General features: G+C 42.3%; 1 protein-coding gene across 2 annotated transcripts in view; it reads left to right on the top strand.

The window, feature by feature from the left end:
* Positions 1-24,485, top strand: part of sbf2 (SET binding factor 2) — a 571,743-nt gene that overhangs the window by 249,030 nt on the left and 298,228 nt on the right. For both annotated transcript variants that reach the window (XM_067993979.1, XM_067993978.1), the window contains exons 4-5: positions 4,955-5,077; positions 13,533-13,643. In XM_067993979.1, the coding sequence (XP_067850080.1) occupies positions 4,955-5,077; positions 13,533-13,643 (234 nt within the window). The remainder of the gene's footprint in view (positions 1-4,954; positions 5,078-13,532; positions 13,644-24,485) is intronic.

The raw sequence follows: 24,485 nt of genomic DNA, 5'->3' as shown, positions 1-24,485 counted from the left end.
ACAAAATGTACTCTGGGTGGGGGACTTCAATGTCCATCACCAAGAGTGGCTCGGTAGCACCAGTACTGACCGAGCTAACCGAGTCCTGAAGGACATAGCTGCCAGACTAGGCCTGCGGCAGGTGGTGAGCGAACCAACACGAGGGGAAAAACCGACTTGACCTTGTCCTCACCAATCTACCTGTCGTAGATGCATCTGTCCATGACAGTATTGGTAGAAGTGACCACCGCATAGTCCTTGTGGAGACGAAGTCCCGTCTTCACACTGAGGATACTATCCAACGTGTTGTGTTGCACTACAACCGTGCTAAATGGGATAGATTCAGAACAGATCTAGCAGCTCAAAACTGGGCATTCATGAGGCGCTGTGAGTCATCAGCAGCAGAATTTCTCTGGATTACTAGTCCAGTAACCAGAGATTTACCTCAGTTGAGGTATGAAACCCTTTAAATACCGCTGAATACAAATTCTTGAAACAGTGGCAAGTTTATGATTTGGGTTAAAAAAAATTGCAACCCTCACTTTGAAGACAAAATAAAAAAAGAAATAAATGTTGCCTGATACAAAAGAAGAGCTGAGAAATGGGAGCTTAGAGTTCCATCCGCTTCTCCAGAAAAAAATTACATAAGCATTGTGGGAATGAAGAACGATGACCAATAATGATGAGACAGTAGCTGCTGGTTTGTGAACTCCACCTGTGGTACAATCCAGAAGAAGCTCCTGATGTTATTGGGTTGGATACAAATGCTTTGAAAGGTTCTGCAATCAGACAAGGAAACCTCATGCTTTCCAATTGAGGCAGGATGCATTAGCGGCCTTTAAAGGGTTCCTCACCTCAATTGAGGTAAATCTCTGGTTACAGGACTAGTAATCCAAATCGCACCGTGGCAGTTTGAGAATTTGAATTCAGTTAAAATCTGGAAATAAAAAGCTAGTATCAGTAAAAGTGACCATGAAGCTGTCAGAATCTCATAATAACCCAACATGATTCATTCATGTCCTTTAGGGAAAGAAAAATATTGTCTTTACTCGATCTGGCCTATATGTGACTCCAGTTTCAACCAACGCCATTGACTTTTAGTTACCCTGTGAAGTGGCCTTAGTTGTATCGAAATGCTACAATAAATCACACGGACTGCAGCGGTTCAAGGAAGCGGCCCACCACCACCAACTCAGGGCAACTAGGGATGGGCAAAAAATATTGGTCATGCCAGCGACACCCACATCCAAGAATTGGAGCCCAGCACTAGGAATGCACAGCACTGAGTGTGGCTGTTGAGATCACTATAGCTGTCAACTTTTCTGCCCCGGTTCATTCCAGACTGCAACAGGTGACATAAGCATTACAAGTGAGTTTGCTGTGCACAGTTCCATCCGATGCACTCTTTGCTAAGTGGCAGGATTTCATCAACTTTCCCCATGGAGGCTGCCAAGCAAGAGAAAAGACTGTGGGATTTGCCTGAATTGTTGGATTTCTTCAGGTGCAGGGATCATAGACTGGACCCATGTCGCCCTGTATGCTCGCTTTGAACAACCAGCAATGCACTATAACAGGAAAGGCTTCCATTCCTTGAACGTGCGACTCGTGTCTGATTACAGGCAGAGAATCATGCAGGTCTGTGTTTGGTTTCCTGGCAGTAGTCATGATGCTTTCATTCTGCGCCAGCCCACAATGTCCCTTTCTTCCACCCAGACCACCGGGTGTCAGGCTAGCTGTTTGGAGTCAAGGGATATCTGCTCACTACCTGGCTCATGACTTCTGTTAGGTACTCGAACACAGATGCTAAGAAGTACTACAATCAGAGCCAAGCCTCCACCAGAGCTTGATAGAGCAGGCAATTGTGATTTTAAAACATAGGTTCCGCCGTCTGGACAGCTCTGGAAACATCCTTCAATGCAGTCCTGAGCGAGTCTCAAAATTTATCATCATATTTGTATGCTGCAGAACTTTGCTATGTGAAGGGGCAAACCTTGGAGCTGCCAGAGGAGGAACAACAGCAAGATGATCAGGAAGCAGAGGGTCCAGAGGAAGAGCAAGGCCCAACAGTGCTGCCAGCTGCCAGAGCTCGAAGGCAGCAAATTATTGATGAGAGGTTCACTTGAAGAATCCCTCCATCCCCCAATGCACCAACAGTCTCTCCTACCATCCTTACACCTGCCATTTGAATGCCCTCAAATATTCATGGGTGTTGCACTTACATTACTAGGAATATTAAGACCAACAGTAATCCCAAAAAAAAGTTTACAACACTAAGATACTTCATCACTCTTTTGATAATTGCATATATTGAACATAGTGAACCAAAAATCACCCTTTTGCAAACCCCGAGTGCCCAACTCCTATGCTGGTTTGCCTATTCTGGTGCACCGATGAGGTGGTTCCCCAGTGGCTATGGCAAGGGAGGTGGAAGGCTGCTGATCATCCACGGAAGGCACTTGAGATGGTTGTGGTGGATGACCTCAAGGAGCTCAAGCTGCAAGGTGCCTGGCTACAGGCTGCAGTATCTTGGCGCGGCCAGTGCAGTCTGGCTCAGCTGGTTGTCTGTCGCCAACAAGGGCACTGGTTGAGAGGCTGGCGGGAAGCAGGTGTGCTGTCATCCTGAGAGGGTACAGCATATGCCTCGCCCATGGAGCCAATGCCACTCTCGTGGGGCTGTGCCTAAGCACTCCTATCGTGCTGCGCAAGAACAGAGTGCAGATGTGATGTGGTGCTCTCCTATCCATGCTCTCCTTCATGCTTTGAAAGTCAGAGGATATGCTTGACTCCAGACCCAAGATGGCAGCAGGCTCCCATCAAAGCTATCGTCAGAGGCTTACTGTGGGCCCCACTGCAGTGTTCATCGAGCTGACCACTTGCTCCATGGTGTCTACATGGTTTTGATGCTGTGTGTGAAGACCCCACACAGTTGGTGCTGAACTACTCCATGTTCTCTGATATTGTGTGCAAGCTCACAGGCACTTAGAAGTTCCTGATGTATAGCCGTCGGTCTTCTGTAGATTGGGCCCTCGAAGTTGACATTTGTGCCCCCTACAGCAGGAGTAAATGCAAGCTCATCCTCCGGTGAGCCGGTTCCTTGACCGCCCTATCTACCTGCCAATGCTCCTGTGCACTTGTGCAGGGTGAATCTTCCAGTGCAGACCCCTCTACCTGACCCTCTAAACTGCAGGATGCCAGTCTCTGAGCTGGTGCTTGCTAGGTTAAGGTCGAGTGATGCTTCATCTTCTGGAGGGCTGTCCTTCTCTTCCACTGCTCCCACTGGGCCATCTACATATGCTGCTCCCGAAATGGAAGAGAGGGACAAGGGTTAGCATTTAATGGCTAGGGTAAGCAGAGAAAGATGTCATGCATAGTGCGTTCGGGATGAGATTTCAGTGAGAAGGGAAAGAGGGTAAGATGGCCCAAAACCTTGGGGTACGTATCCTTGAGTCTCGCCAGTTGCTAATTTCCTGATGTGCCCCCGCCCACAATGTCCAAAACCTGCTCTTGTGGTTGGGACAGTACATGGATTGACAGTAGCCATATTTCTGTCCTGCCTGCTCCCTTGTATTGTGTGCCAACTTGTTCTGCAAAAAAGAATGCAGTGTGTTAGTCTTGGCCCACCGAGATGTTTTGAGTATGTGTATGTCAGGGTAGGATATTGTGGATGGTGTGTGAAAGATGGCAAAGGTGTGAGGGAAGTAATTGTGAGGACAGTAACAGAGGCAGAGTGCTGCAGTAGGAGTAGAAGGTGGTCGATGAAATCTGCTGCAGTAATTGCAGGAGAGTGATAGGAAGTGAGGGAGGGAAGGGTTGAGAGTGCTGGGGCTACAGGTGGTGCAGGACTAATCAGAGAGTAATGAGAGGTATGCATTAGATTTCTTTGTCAGATCATTAAACTTTCTGCATTGCAACCAGGACCTGGGTGCACTGCTTCTTGCAATGGCTAACTGTGCCACCTCTGCCCACTGCTGCCAGGAAACTTGCCTAGGAGACTCTTCTGCTGCTGTATGAAAAGAGGACCTCGCTCTTCTTGCTGACCTCCTTCACCAACACCTCCAGAGCAACGTTGGACAATCGGAACCCTTCATTACCTCCGCCTGCCATTTTGACTGTTTAACTGAATTGAAATTGAGTGCACCCTTTTAAGTGGTGCGGGCTGCCTTTAAATGGCAACTGTGATACCTGATTTCTCCCCCCCCCCCCCCCCCCCCCCCCATTGGTGGACTGCCAATGAACAGCATGAATAGCGCTGGCAGCTTGGCAATTTTAATCAAATGAGGCACGAGCACCAATATGGCTCTTGCCTCTTGCATATGTGATTGGGCACCTACTCTTGGACTGGACACCTTAATGCAGTACTGAGGGAGTACTGGTAATTGGTGATGCCGTCTTTCAGATGAGAGGTCAAACTAAGGCCTGTCTGCCTGTTCAGGTGGACGTAAAAAAGAGCAGCGAGTTCTACTGATGTTGTAATATTTTTTCTTCCATCAACACCACCAAAAAAACCCAGATTAACTGGTCATTCAGTTCAGTACAACTTCTGAAATCTTGGCTGCCTTATTCGCCTACATAACAGTAATGACTACTTCAAAAAGTAGAGGGAGGTGTTAAGGTGCAATGTAAATGCAAATCTGCCTTTATGTGTTGATTGGTCATCTGTGGTCAAAAGGAAACTATTAAAATTTCAATTTGATGTGATTGATGCATCAGAATAGATATAATTGACAAAATTATTTCTAGAAACGTTGATATAGCCTACTTCATCATAGTACCGTGTGGCAAGCTATCATGACTTACTTTGTTTCACAGCTTTAGGATTTTGACAAAGCATGAAGAAAATGTGTTGATATTTTTTTGGCTTTAAATTTGAATTTATATTTCCTGAATGTGGAAAAATGCAAGTTGATACTGTATGCACTTGGGCTTTCTTTGTGTGTAGACACACATTTATTTCAATCTCTTCAATATGCTATAGGGAGCTAAATGTGATGAAACAGAAGGTGAAGAGGAGGATACAGGGTTAATCCAACCAGCACAGGTGTTTGCACCTAAAAGTTTGGTGCTGGTGTCCCAACTGGATCACCCAGAAATATTCAAGGTAAATTTGTCTATTATGATTGTTATCTTTCTGCATTTTAAAAATATATAATTTTCTGAAAGTGCTTGTGTTTAATTATTTAATTCATTCACTTATTGAATCCTTGGAGGCTACACAGATGATGAAAACCCTGATTCTCATGAGTGATGATTGTAAGTGTTTTCTTTGAGAGTTGAACAAAGTAGATAATTTAACATTACTCTTTTTGCGCTCTGTTCATATAGTACTAGTAATAAAAATAGTGTATTAAAAACATAAGACATTTCAATACTTTCTATTGTTACATGTGGAAAGTTGCTTGCTAGCTAGTTAATATACTAATGGAGTTCAGCCTATGTTAGGCATGTTTTGCAATCAATGTGGGATGTTGCGACCTGCTGGAGGTCATACTTCAAGTATCTAGTAGCAATTTGTTGTGATGAACACTTCCAAGTGATAGTGGATGGCAGGCGGTTATCAGTTTCTAAGGGAGAGGAGCTGGTTTGGACTGAACAGCAGCCTTATTTTATCTTCTCAGAACATTAAGTGCACATTTCTAAAAATGAAAGGCACTGGGGGCCTCTGGTGCAGTGGAATGAACAATAACCTTTTACCTCAAATCCAGTTTCACCTAAAATTATTGTGTGTGGTTATATTGCATTATAGTAGAGGTTTTAATTGTATTTCAAATAGCTACAATCCTTTTCCAACTGTTTCACATATGTTCTGTAAGCAGACCTAATTCCTCATGATGTATTTTTTATGTGATCTGCCCTTATGGTGGTTGAATGAGCCAGGTCTAGCGATCATTCCCAATTGCAGTACGCTGTTAGCATATGAAATGTAGAGTCTATGCAATGTGTTATGATTTAGGTTTTTAAAATACTATTTTCCCTTTCAACAGTTTCACAGCAATTCCCATAAGCAGACCAAGTTCCTCAGGATCCAGAAACTACTTTTTATGTAATTTGTCCTTGCAGTTGTGATCCAGGGATAAGAATTATTTGTACTTGCTGCAAACTGTGGCCCAGATTTTTCTGGGGACTTGCGTCATTAAAATGGCGCATTTACATTGTAGGGATCCTTGAACGGCACAAAAGAACGAGGAAATTACGGAGTAAGTGACTTACGCCATTAATTATGCCACTCCATTTTTTCCTGGGACTTCTCTACCGTTGCCCTCACTGAAAACAGTTAGAAGTTAATTAGGATAAATCCGCCCTCCCCATCAAAATCAATGGTGATCGTGATTTTCCTACATTTAAGGCAGTTTTCACGCTGCTGCCACCTAGACTTCAAAATAGTCTAAGTTGCCTGGCAGGGGTCTGATTTATTGCTCCAAGATTATGATGGAAAGCGGAGAGCCAAAATCAAATTGATCTGAATGAAGAGTCTCACCTGAATTATTAATGATGTGGAGATGCCGGTGATGGACTGGGGTTGACAATTGTAAACAATTTTACAACACCAAGTGATAGTCCAGCAATTTTATTTTAAATTCACAAGCTTTCGGAGGCTTCCTCCTTCGTCAGGTGAAAATGTGAAAATGAAATCCTCGAAATGAAATCGCATTTATAATTCACAGAACAATGCTTGGTGAGTACAGACAGTTTTTTCAACTGCCCGTTGCCAAGGCAATCAGTGTGCAGACAGACAGGTGTTACCTGCCAGGTCTCACAGAATATACAAATCACCAAAAAAAAAACAACAAACAAAAAAAACAGAGATAGAGAGGTAGAAACATAGAAAAGACAGCAACTGACCGGTTATATTAAAAACAGATAACATTTGTTCGCTGGTGGGGTAACGTGTAGCGTGACATGAACCCAAGATCCCGGTTGAGGCCGTCCTCATGGGTGCGGAACTTGGCTAAATTGATAGCCAAGTTCCGCACCCATGAGGACGGCCTCAACCGGGATCTTGGGTTCATGTCACGCTACACGTTACCCCACCAGCGAACAAATGTTATCTGTTTTTAATATAACGGGTCAGTTGCTGTCTTTTCTATGTTTCCACCTCTCTATCTCTGTTTTTTTTGTTTGTTGTTTTTTTTTTGGTGATTTGTATATTCTGTGAGACCTGGCAGGTAACACCTGTCTGTCTGCACACTGATTGCCTTGGCAACGGGCAGTTGAAAAAACTGTCTGTACTCACCAAGCATTGTTCTGTGAATTATAAATGCGATTTCATTTCGAGGATTTCATTTTCACATTTTCACCTGACGAAGGAGGAAGCCTCCGAAAGCTTGTGAATTTAAAATAAAATTGCTGGACTATCACTTGGTGTTGTAAAATTGTTTACAACTGAATTATTAAAACTGCAACTGCAACATTTATCATCTACAGCACAATCCCAGTCCAATATTTCTTGGCAAACAAATTTTGCCATTATCAGGATTCAATTGGTGTATAATTGATAGCGTAGTACATAGTTATGCGTATGCAACAATTACATTCATCCATAGTCATATAAATGCTCCCTACTTGTATTTTGAATACACTATTGGTGCCCAGCCCTGCTTGAAGTATTCACACAGCTAATTTTGTCAATTATCCTTAAAACAGCTGGAATTTATCTTAAGTAGTTGATAAATTAGTTGATAACCATGTTTTAATGAGCAACGTAAAATCCATAGTGCAATCTAAACCAATTGATCGTTGTTAGCAGTGCATGATAAATAACACTTAATTTAGTTCTGATTCTTCTCATGATCCCGTACTAGGAATTGACATCACTGATTCGGCAGTGAGGCACATGAAGATCAGCCTTGTCATCTGCCTCCCCTCTCTTTTGAAATCTATGAATTTCCATGTGGTATGGAGGAATCCGATTGTGGGGGCCAATTGTTCAAATATTTTGATCAATAGCTAACAGAACGCGGATCTCTGACCAATCATGGGTTCAAACAAACATTTTGGAAATTTACAAGCCCCTTAAATGCTCATGTTTACTAATATTTTGTCATTAATTTAATAGCAAAGATGTTTAAAATAGGGGGAAAAAAAATCAGATAGGTGCAAAACTTCCCCCCCACATTATCATATGGTAGGTACAGCACAGGAGGAGACTATTCGGCCCATCGTGCCTCTGCTGACTCTTTGAAAGAGTTATCCAATTAGTCCCATTCCCCTGCTCTTTCCTCATAGCCTTGTAATTTTTTTCCCTTCAAGTATTTATCCAGTTATCTTTTGAAAGTTTCTATTGAATCGGCTTCCACCATCCTTTCAGGCAGTGCATTCCAGATCATGACAACTCACTGCATAAAAAAACTGTTCCCTCGTGTCGCCTCTGGCTCTTTTGCTGATCACCTTAAATTGTTGTAAGCTTTGAGGATATTTGAGATGATTAAAGAACCCACCCAACCAGCTCACAATCAACTTAAATAAGAATTGGGTTTCGTTGTACTGATCCATTTTATAGAAGCATCGATATTTTATTTGTTTTACAGAAACAGAACTTTAAAAACTTTTTAAAAAATGTATAAAATCCAATTTTTATGTTATCTCTGATCGGTCTCATTCAAAATTGTCACTGAGTTGTTAAATTGTAGCATTTTCTGACAATGACTATGAAATTGCTTCGTTAGCAGCAGGATCAATACATTAGTCATTGGCTTCACTGCAATGCTTGCTGCAGCATATTCTAATTAGAATTGCAGGAAAATATGGAGGATGTTATCAACAGCGAGATTGGTGCGCTACATGACGGAATTTGCAGTGTACGTTGACTATCTCACCATCGCAGGAAAATCTGGGCCAGTGTACTGGACTTTACATAGATTGGAGCTACTTTCTCAACTCCTTGATAGATGGAATATGACAATACAGATCAAAGCTTGTACAGGCTAAAATTACAACCGTATTAATTTAAAATTTGAAGTACAATGAAGCATCAAAATAAAGCTTATACATAGAGCACAATGTAGTATTTGTACATGTAGAGCTCCAAAAGTCCACCAGTGAGCTAACTGCTTGAAGCTCTTTTTCAAAAATATAGTAGTCTCCTGGAACTAAGCAGTCCTGAGTAGTAGCACAGCAAAATAGAAACAGCTAATCAAAACATTCTACTTTGACCTATTCAAATCTGATTGATTGAATTCATCTACTCTTTCACAGGTCTTTGATCCCTGGATTTATAATAGATTAAAAAATGATGTAGTTTAAAGTCTATGGAGAGTTTTTACAGTCTAGATAATTTTTGAGAGACTATATAATTTTGTTCAACAACGTAGCTACGATTACTGGATTCATCAATTAACATATCAAAGAAAAGTCCTTAATCTAGCATTAAATCAAAGAATTTCTTCATTGGGATTCTAGATTCTTTGATACATTCTGGTTAATTGTACCACTATTGACAATCTAGCTCCCTCATATAATCAGGCTAATTGACACTTTTAAGGAAGTTGCCCTTTAAGTAACTCAGCGGGATCCAGGAATTTAATAAATTTGGGGTGTGACTCTGCCTTGATTTCCTTTTAACTTCCAACAGTTCAAATTCCCTAATTTTCAACGTGTGTTTGTTATTGCAAGTTAAGAATTAGTTATTGGAAATTAGATCTATCAAAACTGAATCCATCCTGTTCAGTTCTCACCAAACATTGCATCCTAGGCCAGATTCCATCCAGCTTGCTCAAACAATGCGCAACCTTGGTATCATTTGTGACCCTCAACTCAGTTTCAAACCCCATATCCTAACCACCATCGAGTGCCTATTTCCACGTCTGCAATATAGTCTTCCTTTACCACACTCACTCCCCTGCTGAAACTCTCGACCACTCCTTTGTTGCATCCAATTTCAATTACATGACGCACTCCAAACTGGTGACCCAACATTCATCCACTGCCTTATCACTGATATCCTCAATAAATAGGTGCTGTTTTTTGGATGAGATGTTAAACTAAAACCCTGTCTACCTGTTCAGAGGCGGTCTCCTAGTATACTGGCCAACATTTATGCCTTGACCAAACCCCAAAAAACAGATTAACCAGTCGTTAATCTTGTTGTTTGTGGGATTTTGCTGTGCGTAAATTGACTGCCATGTTTGCCTACATAATAACAGTGATATTATACTTGAAAAGTAAATCATTGGCTGTGGAGCACTTTGGAACATTCAGAGTACAAGAAAGGTGCTGTATAAATGCAAGTTCTTTCTTTCTGCATCCCTCCACTTAGCTACCACTCTCCATTCCTGCAAAAGGTTCCTCACAGCTTACCTCTTTGACAATGCCTTTAGTCATTTCCCTAGCACTGTTCGTTCCAGTTTTGCCTTTTTGAAGCACCTTAGGTCATTTTATAAGGTGAAAGGCACTATATAAATGCAAATTGTTCCAATAAATATTAAGTCGAGATGATTTAGGAAGTGTGCCACAACGTGAAAGATCCTAACTGAGCAGATTTGCAGAATATTAATGTCACCTGATACACATCATAAACTTTACATGGAGGCTGCTGCTGTTAGGAGAATTTAGGGAATGTCAGACATTGCTTCTGGCCAGTACTGTGCCTTATCTAGGGAGTCCTTAATCATATCACCAAAAGCAAAGTGAAAACATTCTTTTTCCTTGTGTTAAAATGAAGCCAACTCATATCCTTTGAATTTACTAGCCAAATTGTTGACATCAATTTTAGAAGACAAAGACTATAAAGAATTGCCAGCATGAATTTAAATAGATCATTTCACACGCATTCATTGAAAAAATCATTAGTTGATAATGACAAATCACTGGCATAAATCTACTTCAATTTCCAGAAGGCACTCAAAAAGTTCCATATTTTCTATCTGTTTCACAAGAAATTTTATCTGTAATGAACATGGTAAACAGCTGTCACTTTTCTGGCTCCTATTGGTTCTGTAGTCTTCACCACTTCCTCCTGGCGCCAACACTGACCTGTCTGCCTTTTGCTCCCAAGCAAGGTGTTGCGATTTACAGGTCCAACTCAATACTCATGAGTCCTAAAGAAGGAAGTTACAGCGGAACTACTGCCTGCTTCCTCCTTGGATCTTTGGCCCAATTTTAACCTCAGACATTGCTCAATCCCTTGCCTCCCTCCCAACCCTACATTTGCTTCACTGCTTGCTGTTTTCTCTGCCTTTTTAAAAAAAATCTCAACTCCATCCACGGTTTATGCTGTACGTATATTGTGAATGAGTACATAATTCAAAAACATATATGCACAAGCTGCTGAATATAAAGATAAATTTAATTTTGCACAAGTAAATATTTTAAAGCGAGAGAAAGAAATCCTGAAAGAATAATAATTGCACTGAGGACAATAGTAAACTAAGGATTGAAAGCCAATAGAAAAGAAAGAAATTTTTTAAATAATAATTTACTATAGAGAGCAAAATACAAATCAGGATTCAGAAGCTCAGTGGATACTGGCCAAAATCTTAGATAATCCCAAAGTAGGAGAGGCAGCTGTAGAACTACAAAACGAGTTAGACAGAATATATAAATAGGTGAAATGGTCAGATGAAATTTAATATGGACAAGTACTATACACAGGAAGGAAAAATGGCACAATAAATACTTGACTCTCAACATGTCATAAGAAATAGGTGCAGGAGTAGGCCATATGGCCCCTCTAACCTAGCCTGCCATTCAGTAAGATCATGGCTGATCTTCATCCTCAACTCCACTTTCCCGCCCGATCTCCATACCCTTGATTCCCTTAGAGTCCAAAAATCTCTCGATCTCAGTCTTGAATATACTCAATGGCTGAGCATCTAAAGCCCTCTGGGGTAGAGAATTCCAAATAGTCACAACCCTCTGAGTGAAGAAATTCCTCCTCATCTCAGTCCTAAATCTCCGACCCCTTATCCTGAGACTATGTCCCCTAGTTCTAGACTTTCCAGCCAGGGGAAATATCCTCTCAGCATCTACCCTGTCAAACTCTCTCAAAATCTTATATGTTTCAATGTGATCATCTCTCATTCTTTGAAACTCCAGAGAATATAGGCCCATTCTACTCAATCTTTCCTCATTGGACAACCCTCTCATCCCAGGAATCAATGTCCAATCACTGCAGTGCAACAATCAGCAAAGAAAATAGAATGCTGGATTATATAGCCAAAACAGTAAAGTACAAGTCTGAGGAATTCATGCTCAAACTATATAATGCTGCGGTCAGATTACATCTTGAGTGCACCTTCAGTTCTAGTCACCCAAACACAATGCCCGAGAGGCAGTTCAAAAAGGAGCCATGAAACTGATTCCAAGAATCAGAAGACTGAATTATGAGGAAAGACTTGAGAAACTTTAGAGGTTGTGAGCCTTGTAAGAAGTAGTAACAACAATTGTATTTATATAGCACCTTTAATGTAGTAAAATGCCCCTATGCACTTCATAAGCATTATCAAACAAAATTTGAAACCGAGCCACATAAGGAGATATTAGGACAGGTGACTAAAAGCTTGGTCAAAGGTAGGTTTAAAGGAGGATCTTAAAGGAGGAGAGAGAGGCAGTGAGGTTTAGGGAAGGAATTCCAGAGCTTAGGGCCTAGGCAGTTGATGGCATGGCCGCCAATAGTGGAACGATTAAAATCGGGGAAGTGGAAGAGGCAAGAATTGGAGGAGCGCAGAGATCTCTGAGGGTTTTAAGGCTAGAGGAGGTTACAGAGTAAGGATCGGTGAGGCCATGGAGGGATTTGAAAACAAGGATTTGAAAACAAGGATGAGAATTTTAAAATTGAGGCGTTGCCGGACCGGGAGCCAATATAGTTTAGTGAACACGGGTGATGGGTGAACGGGACTTGATGCAATTTAGTATGGAGATATACAAGATACTAAATTGTAAAGCTAAATTCAGAATACTAATTCAAACCAAAACATGACAGGAAGATGGAACACTGATTCAAAATAGTAAAATGCAAATTTGGGATTGATATCAGAAAGTTCTTCTTCACACAAAGAATGACCAACCCGTAGAATGGATCTTGGGGTAGACTAATGAACCCGAAAACCGTGGAATCGGTTGGATGCCATGATGGTGGGACTGTAGGATCTATCTCGAGGGACATACCAAAATGAGCCGAATGGCCTTCCCTATTTGTAATTTTGTCGTGAACACATTTTTAATATTTTTGTCCATAAGCAGTGGAATGGGAGTTCAAGTAGTGAGACGTATTAAAAAGATTAAAGTACACAGAATTAATAGAAAATTAATGAATTGGATGCAAAACAATAAAATTGGATGGTAGTGATAAGTGGACAAAACTCTGGTTAGGTGCCGGTTAACAAACAATACTGGAGTAAAATGGTTTCCCCCCCCGCCCCCCCAACAAATTTGTGGCTGTGTGGAAGACTTGCAGTCAATCATTTTTTTTAAAGAAAGAGCTAGGTTAATTTCTGTTTAGGACAGGGTTAAGGGTTAAGATAAATGCAAATTGGGTTGTACTTGGCATTTGATATTGTTTTTCGAGAAGATTTTTGAAATGAGCTATGTGAAAATTAACCACTACCCTCACTTTTTAGGCTTGCCTTGGCCTCATTTATACGGTGTATGTCGACAGTCTCAATGTGAACTTGGAAAATGTGATTGCCAATCTTTTTACGTGTTTGGTGCCAGTTGCTGGCGGATCTCAGGTAAGAAAAACATGGCTATTTTTCTAGATAATTTAAAGTGTGAAACAACTTAACTATTCCTTTGCTAAGGTAGTCTGCTCAGAGACTTGATTGGCCTGAAGTTGCTTGAACCTTGTGCCATAGTAATGATGCATTAACGGCATGCACCATTATTAATACGTAAAAGTTCCAGGAAATAATGGAGCAAGTTATGCCATTATTTGCTTTGCTCCATAATTTGCTGGGATATTTGCACTTCTCTGCTGATAGCCTCATCTAAGCCTATAAAAGTTAAATCTCGTCGCTCAGCCCTCCAGTGCAGTCAATGGCAATCGCCAATTGCTGGAATTACATCATTATTTGCACCACAGCCACTTAGACTGAAAAATAATGGTGCGTGTTGTGAATTGTATCCATGTGATTTGTATCAATTAGTGTTAATTGTACTCGGGTGGTGTGTAACAATTGGGAACTCTCATCCATTTATAAGAGAGCTGATCTAGGGTGTGGTGTGGGTGTAATGTGGATCTCTGTGAATAAAGGCTTGGAAGCAACTGAAAACTAGGCTCTAGTATTCTACCCTTTGGCTATCCAATTTATTACACGAGTGAGTTGGCATTGATGTGATTTATGACCCTCATATGACTCTCAGCCTGGGAGGCCAACAAAGGGACCATTAAAGCTGTGGAGCCATACCCCAGCGTCTGGAACATGTATTCAGTTTTCTTTTAATAATTCTTTCGGTTTTGACAGTATTTTCTTCCCAGTTTTGCCATCCAGAGTCCTGTTCGTGGCTAAAAACAATTAATTTCAGGACCCCCACCTCTTTCTATGTGTTAGGAAGGTGAAAGCATTGTAATGGCCTATCCAGTGGACATTCCCCTGTTCTTGATTATCATGGATCCCTGGAGCAGGAGCAGAGGGAGCAGGTGCGTTGCTTGAGGCACTATGGCTGGAGACTGAACTATGACCATACAGGGAATGAATGTCATTTGAGGCACTGACGGAGGAGTTGTGCGTGCGCAGACTGCGCTTCACCAAGGAAGAAATTGACCACCTCTGTGAGATGCTCCATGGAGACATGAATCAGCCATCTAATTCCCGCAGGGCCTTGTCAGTGACAATAAAGGTGACAATGGCCCTCAGTGTCTACGGATATAGTTCCTTCCAGTCAGGTGCTGGAGACCTCTGTACACCTGTCAAGGAATTGTGAGGATCGATAATCAACCGGTGACAGATGGACTCTTCTGCAGGGCATCCAACTTCATTGAATACAACATGTCCCCTGCATAGAAAAGAGACGGCTCCATCAATTTCCACAGAATTTCTGGCTTTTCTAGATTGTAAGGGGCTAACGATGGGACCCACGTGCGACTGAAGGCTCTGCTTGAGCCTGTCCCTTTCATCAACAGGAAAGGTTACCACTTGCTAATTATCTGTGATGCCCAACTGAGGATCCTGCATGTTAACTTAGAGCACTGGGGAAGTGCTTGCGATACAGTTGTCCTTCACCACTCCACCAGCCATAACATATTCAGCAGGGAGGGACAAAAAGGTGGATGGATCCTGGGGGACAAAATTTTGTAATCTTTTCTTTAAATCTTCCTTTTTCTATGGAAAAAGTCATGTGCAGACACTAAAGACTACTTTATGCACCTTCTTAAAAAGTTGGAAAAAATGTTTTTTGTCTGCTAATTGACTTGGGAATCTACAGCCTTCTATTCATGATGTTACTGAACAGTAAACTTAAGGCTGGTGCCATATGATGGCACAGAGTAGAGCCTTTCCGCTATGGAGCTTCATCAACTTGTGGCATTATACTTATAAAAGAGATTTAATACCTTCTCTACTTTGAATTCTTAAAAATTGATCTTCTGTGGTTAGACTAGTTATAGTGTCTGCTTCCACTGGTATGGGAGAATTGTGATTAATCAGTGGAGTTCGCTCCTCTTCGTGTGGGCTAAGGTAAACTTTGCTGAATTGCATACACTAAACTGAAAGTGCAGTGCTGTCTCAAATGTAAAATTAAACCCTTATTCTGAAAACTGACCTTTGTTTTTCCACATTCATGTTTCATGATCCTGGACTTCAGATAATTGCAGAATTTGCAAGATTGACCTGTAGCCAATAGTTCTACACAACTCAACTGTAGCTGACATAAAGTGAAAATACAGTGAGACCACTATTTGGAGATGGTCTCATTTTTAACAGCATATGGTGTTGGCTTGATACCCAGGAACACACTTTTAGGAACAGATTTCTAAAGGATTTCTTTATCTTAGTTTCAAAAATATAGCATAACATGGTAAAGTAACTTAAAAACATTTGTCTAATTTTGTTGCATTTCAGCATCATAATTGTTTTTACAAGAATGGACAGAATTCTTGGGGAAGGGAAAGAGAGGATAATACTTCGTCTGCTTTTTAAAAAAATATATATTCAAATTATTATTTTGCAGTGTGCTTTTTGGGAGGGGTAACCATAAAAATATTCAATACTTTGTGAAAAAGGTGATAATTATGGAAGACTCCTTAGTCCCAGGGTACAATAAAACAAAAATTTATTGACTGCAGTATTTTAATAGCAAATGCAGAAATATTGTTGCTTTGGCCAACATTTATAAATGTATTGCATCATTCCAAAAACTTGTTGTACAAACCCTTAGTATTTCAGAAATTTTGATTATTAAAGCTTATTATTTGTAAAAGCTATTTATGGAGAATTCATAATATACAAGATGTTTACTTTTCCAGTACAAAATTGGAAGCCCTGTCATCTGCTGAATGCTTTGCTAAAGCTAAAATACTCTTTGTATGTTTAGCTGGTGAGATGGAAAAGATAGAAATCACACATGTACTAAGCAATAATGCTGACATAATCCTCACCTGACTGACACAATGCAGTTAATCTTGTTGATTCATTGTTTCTGTGATTAAAATTTGTCCGGTAGATGTTCCATTTGTTTGTCTGGCATCATGACTGACAGCACGATTGATTTGATTTGTTTAATTGAAAAATGACGCCTCGCAGATCATTGGCTCTGACTTGCAAAGAAGCTGTGTCAGTGTGTTGCAGCTAAAGTTTATCCTCTAGTATTGCACGGAAGACTCTGCTGACCTCTGAGAATATATTGTCTAAATATAGCTTATGGAATTCTGCTCATGAAAACTGAATAAATGAAAATAACAAACTGTGCACTTAAATGTTTCTCTTCAAAGCATTAGTAACAGATAGAAAAGCAGATACAGATATGGAGCTGTAGCAGAAGAATTAGGAGAGTTGACTGAAAGCATGGCCAAAAATATATAGGAACATAGGAACAGGAGTAGGCCATTCAGCCCCTCGTGCCTGCTCAATCATCTGGGATGATGCACAAGCTTGGCCTGAACTGTGCTTCAAACTCCATGTTCCATTTATCACCAAGACCACATACTTCCACCTCCATAATGTCCATCTTTTTGCTCACCTCATTTCCATTATGGAGTTAGATCACAGATCTAACTCCATATACCCGCCTTTGGCCCAGATCCCTTAATACCTTTGATTGCCAAAAAGCTATCTATCTCAGATTTAAATTTAGCAGTTGAGCTAGTATCAATTGCCGTTTGCGGAAGAGAGTTCCTAACTTCTACCACCCTTTGTGTGTAGAAATGTTTTCTAATCTCACTCATGAAAGGTCTGGCTCTAATTTTTAGACTGTGCCCCCTACTCCTAGAATCCCCAACCAGCGGAAATAGTTTCTCTCTATCCACCCTATCCGTTCCCCTTAATATCTTATAAAATGTTTTGAGGAGACTTCTATAAACAGGAAGAAAAGTAGTACGATGATGGGATTTAGGGAGTAAGTTTTAGTGGTTATGGTCGAGACAGCTTAATGCTGTCTATAGATGGTTGGGCAAAGGGAAGTGAGGTGCTCAGGAGGCCAGAGTTGGAGGACCAAAGGACATGGAGTGTGATATAGGTCTGGAAGCGGTTGCAGAAGTAGGGTGAGAGATCTTGGAATGACTTGTAAATGAGGCCAAGGATTCTGTATTTGATTTTGGTTGGGGGGGGGGGGTGGCGGGCAGCAGTGAGAAAATGGAAATTGGCAAGATTGTGATGGCCGATTGGGATAAAAGTTGGAGTTTGTGTAAGATGGCGCTAGGGAGAACAGTGAAGATGCTGTTGAAATAGAAGGTAAAATAAGGAAAGCGTTGATATAGGTTTCAGCTGCGGTGGAAATGAGGTGAGCAAAAAGATGGACATTATGGAGGTGGAAGTATGTGGTCTTGGTGATAAATAGAACATGGAGTTTGAAGCACAGTTCAGGCCAAGCTTGTGCATCATCCCAGATGATTGAGCAACCTGGGAGGGTAATGGAGTCAGGAGTAAAGATAGAGCTATTATAGAAGCAGGACAAGTTGACTTCATTTCTCTCACTGTTCAATTGGAGGAAGTTCTGACTCAACCATGACTTCGTGTCAGACAAATGGTCTGATAACATACAGATGGTCATGGAGTGAAGGGTAGTTGTGGAGAGGTAGAGCTGGATGTTTGTTTTCATATGTAAACTGGTCCATGCCTATGGTATACAGTCATCAAGGGACATGTAAATGAGGAAAAGCAGGGTGCTGAGGATGGGGTATATTGGAGTTGACTGACTGAGGGCAGGAGGAGAAGCCATTGCTGGAGATGAGCTATTTGGAACAAGAAGGAATGGAACCATGTAAGAGTGGGCTTGTGGAGGTGGACCATGGAGAAGAGACTGCGCAGGAGGATGGAATGGTCAGCCATTTCAAGGATGTTTATTCCCTGTCCCATTAAAAAAGATGACTGGCCCAGGAGAGGTGTACTTGCAACATGTATTCTCAACAAATTCCCTGTATCATCCCAGGAATACAATAAGAATTCAGTACGTTACCAGAAAGTTATTAAATGGTTTGATTTAAGTAAAGACCTATCAATACGTTTTATTAAATAAATTCATGAAGAGCACGGTAAATTTTTACAGTGAACTTATTTTTTATGCAAAAAGGAAGCATAGTTTTATCTTTGTTGCCAGATAAATATATATATAGGGATTGAGTCAAAATGTAGTGAGTGACACTCAGATCTTTCAGTGCAGGAACCCGAGTTTAATCTCGTCCAGCTTGTTGGATGAGAGTTTCATCTAATGGTCCATTGTGAAATAAATTTAGAAAGTCTCAACTAAGTTCCCGTTGAGTATCCAGCACAAAACTATCCAGAATTAAGCACAAATCGGCCAGTGTGGAAATGGGTAATGTCACGCTTGTGCTGCTGGGGGTGCTGCTCAGGCCGAGCAGAGGGAATTTTCCAAGTTTGAATCGGATAAATGCTTTTGAGCATTGTTGTAAGCTTGTTTTTAATACTAATTTAATGCATGTTTTAGTTGGGTACAATTCTCTGATAATATTTAATTTGTAGAAAACCAACAAGTTTAAGAAAATTCCTGGGTTCCTAGGCCAACCATTTTTGTTTGTTTTTGGTTCATTTGTGATCCCAAAATAAATGTCAATATATTACATTAGAAAAGCTACTCCAGCATCAGGGACAGCTTTATAATTTGCAATATTAGTCATAGAGTCATAGAGTTATATAGCATGGATAGAGGCCCTTCGGCCCATCGTGTCCGCGCCGGCCATCAAGCCCTGTCTAATCTAATCCCATATTCCAGCATTTGGTCCGTAGCCTTGTATGCTATGGCATTTCAAGTGCTCATCCAAATGCTGCTTGAATGTTGTGAGGGTTCCTGCCTCCACAACCCTTTCAGGCAGTGAGTTCCAGACTCCAACCACCCTCTGGGTGAAAAAGTTCTTTCTCAAATCCCCTCCAAACCTCCCGCCTTTTACCTTGAATCTGTGTCCCCTTGTTATAGAACCCTCAACGAAGGGAAAAAGCTCCTTCGTATCCATCCTATCTGTGCCCCTCATAATTTTGTACACCTCAATCATGTCCCCCCTCAGCCTCCTCTGCTCCAAGGAAAACAAACCCAATCTTCCCAGTCTCTCTTCATAGCTGAAGCGCTCCAGCCCTGGTAACATCCTGGTGAATCTCCTCTGCACCCTCTCCAAAGCGATCACATCCTTCCTGTAGTGTGGCGACCAGAACTGCACACAGTACTCCAGCTGTGGCCTAACCAGTGTTTTATACAGCTCCATCATAACCTCCTTGCTCTTATATTCTATGCCTCGGCTAATAAAGGCAAGTATCCCATATGCCTTCTTTACCACCTTATCTACCTGTTCCGCCGCCTTCAGGGATCTGTGAACTTGCACACCAAGATCCCTCTGACCCTCTGTCTTGCCTAGGGTCCTCCCATTCATTGTGTATTCCCTTGCCTTGTTAGTCCCTCCAAAGTGCATCACCTCGCACTTTTCCGGGTTAAATTCCATTTGCCACTGTTCCGCCCATCTGACCAACCCATCTATATCGTCCTGCAGACTGAGGCTATCCTCCTCGCTATTTACCACCCTACCAATTTTTGTATCATCAGCGAACTTACTGATCATGCCTTTTACATTCATATCCAAGTCGTTAATGTAGACCACAAACAGCAAGGGACCCAGCACCGATCCCTGTGGTACCCCACTGGCCACAGGCTTCCAGTCACAAAAACAACCTTCGACCATCACCCTCTGCCTTCTGCCACTAAGCCAGTTTTGTATCCAAAGTGCCAAGGCACCCTGGATTCCATGGGCTCGTACCTTCTTGACCAGTCTCCTGTGGGGGACTTTATCGAAGGCCTTACTGAAATCCATGTATACCACATCCACTGCGTTACCCTCATCCACACGCCTAGTCACCCCCTCAAAAAATTCAATCAAATTAGCCAGACATGATCTTCCCTTGACAAAGCCATGTTGACTATCCCTGATTTAATCCTTGCTTCTCCAAGTGGAGACTAATTTTGTTCTTCAGAATTTTTTCCAATAATTTTCCTACCACTGATGTTAGGCTCACTGGCCTGTAGTTCCCCGGTTTTTCCCTACTCCCCTTCTTGAATAATGGTACTACATTAGCGGTTCTCCAGTCCTCTGGCACATCCCCTGTGGCCAGAGAGGTTCTGAATATATGTGTCAGAGCCCCCGCAATCTCCTCCTTTGCCTCACACAGTAGCCTGGGATACATTTCGTCCGGGCCTGGGGATTTATCCATTTTTAGGCCTGCTAAAACCGCCAATACCTCCTCCCGCTCGATGTTAATATGTTCGAGTATATCACAGTCCCCCTGCCGTATTTCTATGTCTACATCGTCCTTCTCCATAGTGAAAACAGATGCAAAAAATTAATTTAGAACCCCTCCTACATCTGCCGGCTCCACACACACATTGCCATTTTTGTCCCTAATGGGCCCTATTTTTTCCCTAGTTATCCTCTTACCCTTAATATACTTATAAAACATCTTAGGATTTTCCTTTATTTTGCTCGCCAGTGTTATTTCATGGCCCCTCCTTGATCTCCTAATTTCTTTTTTAAGTATCCCCCTGCACTTTTTGTACTCCTCTAGGGCTTCCTCCGTCTTTAGCCTTTTGTATCTGCCAAAAGCCCTCCTTTTTTTCCTAATCCATTCTCGTATATCCCCTGACATCCAAGGTTCCCTGGAGTTCTTGGAACCACCCTTGACCTTTACGGGAACATGTTGCCATTGTATGGTCTCAATCTCCCTTCTGAAAGACTCCCATTGCTCCGATGCAGATTTTCCTACAAGCAGCTGATCCCAGTCCATTTTGGCCAGATCCTGCCTTATCCTATTAAAATCGGCCTTCCCCCAATTTAGAACCTTTATTTCCGGCCCCTCCCTGTCCTTTTCCATGACCACCGTAAATCTCACCGAATTATGGTCACTGTCACCAAAGTGCTCACCTACTAGCACTTCTTCCACTTGGCCGGCCACATTCCCTAGAATTAGGTCCAGTACCGCCCCCTCTCTTGTAGGACTTTCTACATGCTGGCTCAAAAAGCTCTCCTGGATGCACGTTAAGAATTTTGTACCCTCTAAGCCTTTTACACTCTGAGTATCCCAGTTAATATTGGGGAAGTTGAAATCCCCCACTATTATTACCCTATTATTTGCACAATTTTCTGAGATTTGCCGACAGATCTGTTCCTCTATCTCCCCCTGACTGTTTGGGGGCCTATCGTACACTCCCATCAAAGTGCTTGCCCCCTTTTTGTTTTTAAGCTCCACCCATATGGCCTCATTAGAGGAACCTGCTAATATATCATCCCTCCTTATGGCAGTAATTGATTCTTTAATTAATATTGCGACCCCCCCTCCTCTTATACCTCCCCCTCTGTCTCACCTGAAGATTCTGTACCCCGGAATATTGAGCTGCCAGTCTTGCCCCTCCCTCAACCATGTCTCTGTGACAGCAACAATATCATACTCCCATGTGTTTATCAACACCTTCAGTTCATCCACCTTATTCGCAAGACTCCTTGCATTAAAATAGATGCCATCCAGCCTTGCCCGTACATATTTGCCCTGTCTTCCAAGCTGACTTGTTTTTTTCTCTATATTTGGCTGCACATCACCCCCTATTGTAGCTCCACTCTGTATCCCATCCCCCTGCCAAGTTAGTTTAAACCCCCCCCAACAGTGCTCGCAAACCTCCCCGCAAGGATATTTGTCCCGCTCTGGTTCAGGTGCAACCCGTCCGACTTGTACAAGTCCCACCTTCCCCAGAAGCAGGCCCAGTGATCCAGGAAACTGAAACCCTCCCTCCTGCACCAACTCTTTAGCCACGCATTCATCTGTTCTATCCTCCTATTTCTATACTCACTAGCCCGTGGTACTGGGAGTAATCCAGAGATTACAACCTTTGAGGTCCTGCTCTTTAATCTGCTACCTAGCTCCCTAAATTCTTGATGCAGGACCTCATCTCCCTTCCTACCTATGTCGTTGGTCCCAATGTGGATCACGACCTCTGCCTGCTCACCCTCCCCCTTGAGAATGCCCTGTAGCCGCTCAGTGACATCCATGACCCTGGCACCAGGGAGGCATCAAACCATCCTGGAGTCACGTTTACGGCCACAGAAACGCCTGTCTGTTCCCCTTACGATAGAATCCCCTACCACTATAGCTCTTCCACTCTTTTTCCTCCCAGCCTGTGCAGCAGAGCTACCCCTGGTGCCAGGAAGTTGGCTGCTGCTGCCTTCCCCTGATAAGTCATCCCCCTCAACAATATCCAAAGCGGTATATTTGTTTGAGAGGGGGACGGCCACAGGGAACCCCTGCACTGCCTGCCTGCTCCTCTTACTCTGCCTGGTGGTCACCCAATTACTTCCTGCCTGGACAACCTTTACCTGCGGTGTGACCATCTCACTAAACGTGCTATCCATGACGTTCTCAGCATCGCGAATGCTCCTTAATGAATCCATCCACAGCTCCAGTGCCGCAATGCGGTTTGTCAGTAGCTGCAGCTGGATACATTTCCCGCACACATGGTCGTCAGGGACACCGGAAGGGTCCCTGATTTCCCACATGGAGCAGGAGGAGCATAACACGGGCTGGGCTGTCCTGACATGACTTACCCTTTAACTAATTAATTCAAATTAAATGAATCCAACCAATTTCACTTCAATTAAAAGGTATACTCAAGGGCCCTTGCTGAACAGCAGTCCCCCACTACACAACAGAGACCCGAGAATCCACAAACTCTAACCTTAGACAAATTCAGCAGGAAAATACTCACCAGCCAATCACTTACCTCTTCCTTGGTGACGTCCCACTTGGATTACTTTTTGCTTCTTATTTATCTTAGGTCCAGGAGTAAAGTCCCTGTGATGTCGCACAGTAGTTGTCTCTTGGTGCAGGTCTGCTGCTGCTTTTATTCCACAATCTCAGTCTTCTACTCTCAGGTCCACTACCGCTCTGCAGGAAAAGTATGGAAAAGCAAGGCAAAGCAGCACCTCCTTCCCCCACTTCACCAAACTCCCACACTTACCGAACTCTCAGCACACTGTGTAATATCCGCACACCGTGTAACCCAATGCAACTAAAAAAAGCACTTAAACACAATTTGAACTAAAAGTAAAAGTTTTAAAACATTTTAATTCTGTCCCCTTTGTTAATCCTCGTCGGAAATTTCCTCAGGGTTTCTTCCAATCGGCTACTATAAGTTCAGCAGAAGATTGGTGGAAACCCCAGATACACCACTTAAGTAGGATTTTTGCTGACCTTTGTTGACCAGTTACAGTTACTGGCTTAGTACACAGAGAAGAGTCAATTCTCTCTTAACTCTCAATTCACTTTATTCACACCGTTAGATCATATACATATAGCTTATACATCTGGTTAGATATAGGCATGCAGTTTACACCAGGTTATACAGTCTTGTACCCAAACTAAGATCTAAACGCACACCCACTAGGTTTCTCTGACACTCCCTGAGCGGTCACAGAATATAAAGGATAATACCCGAAAAGGAGAGCTGACGCTGGCCAGCATTCCGTTCTCTCTCTCTTTCAACGTCGTCTCTACGTCCCTGACATAGGGTCTTCCACTTCCGCGATGGTTGGTGTCCGGAGTCTTCGCTCTGGCTCCATGCCCCAGATCCTTCATTCTTATTCTGAATCTTATCTCTTCAAGCTGTGCTGTCTCTCTCCGTTTGGTTTAGGCCTGCTCGCTTTTGCCTGGGTCTTCTCCTCATTGGCTCTGTCCCAAGGACTTAGGTAGCATTACCTCATTACTCCTTTTCTAAATAAGGACTTGCGTCTTATCACATTTCCTTTGTCTTTCACAAAACTTGGTTAATTCAAACCGGTTCCAGCCAGCTAAGGCCAGGACTGAACTCAGGTTACTTTAGTTCAAAAGTCATTCCTGCCTGTGTATATCAGCTGCCGACGTCTCAGGTCACCGCAG

The sequence above is a fragment of the Heptranchias perlo genome, chromosome 12, assembly GCF_035084215.1.
Source record: "Heptranchias perlo isolate sHepPer1 chromosome 12, sHepPer1.hap1, whole genome shotgun sequence".
NCBI classification, from domain to species: Eukaryota; Metazoa; Chordata; class Chondrichthyes; order Hexanchiformes; family Hexanchidae; genus Heptranchias; species Heptranchias perlo.
This window is presented reverse-complemented; position numbering and strand designations above follow the sequence as displayed.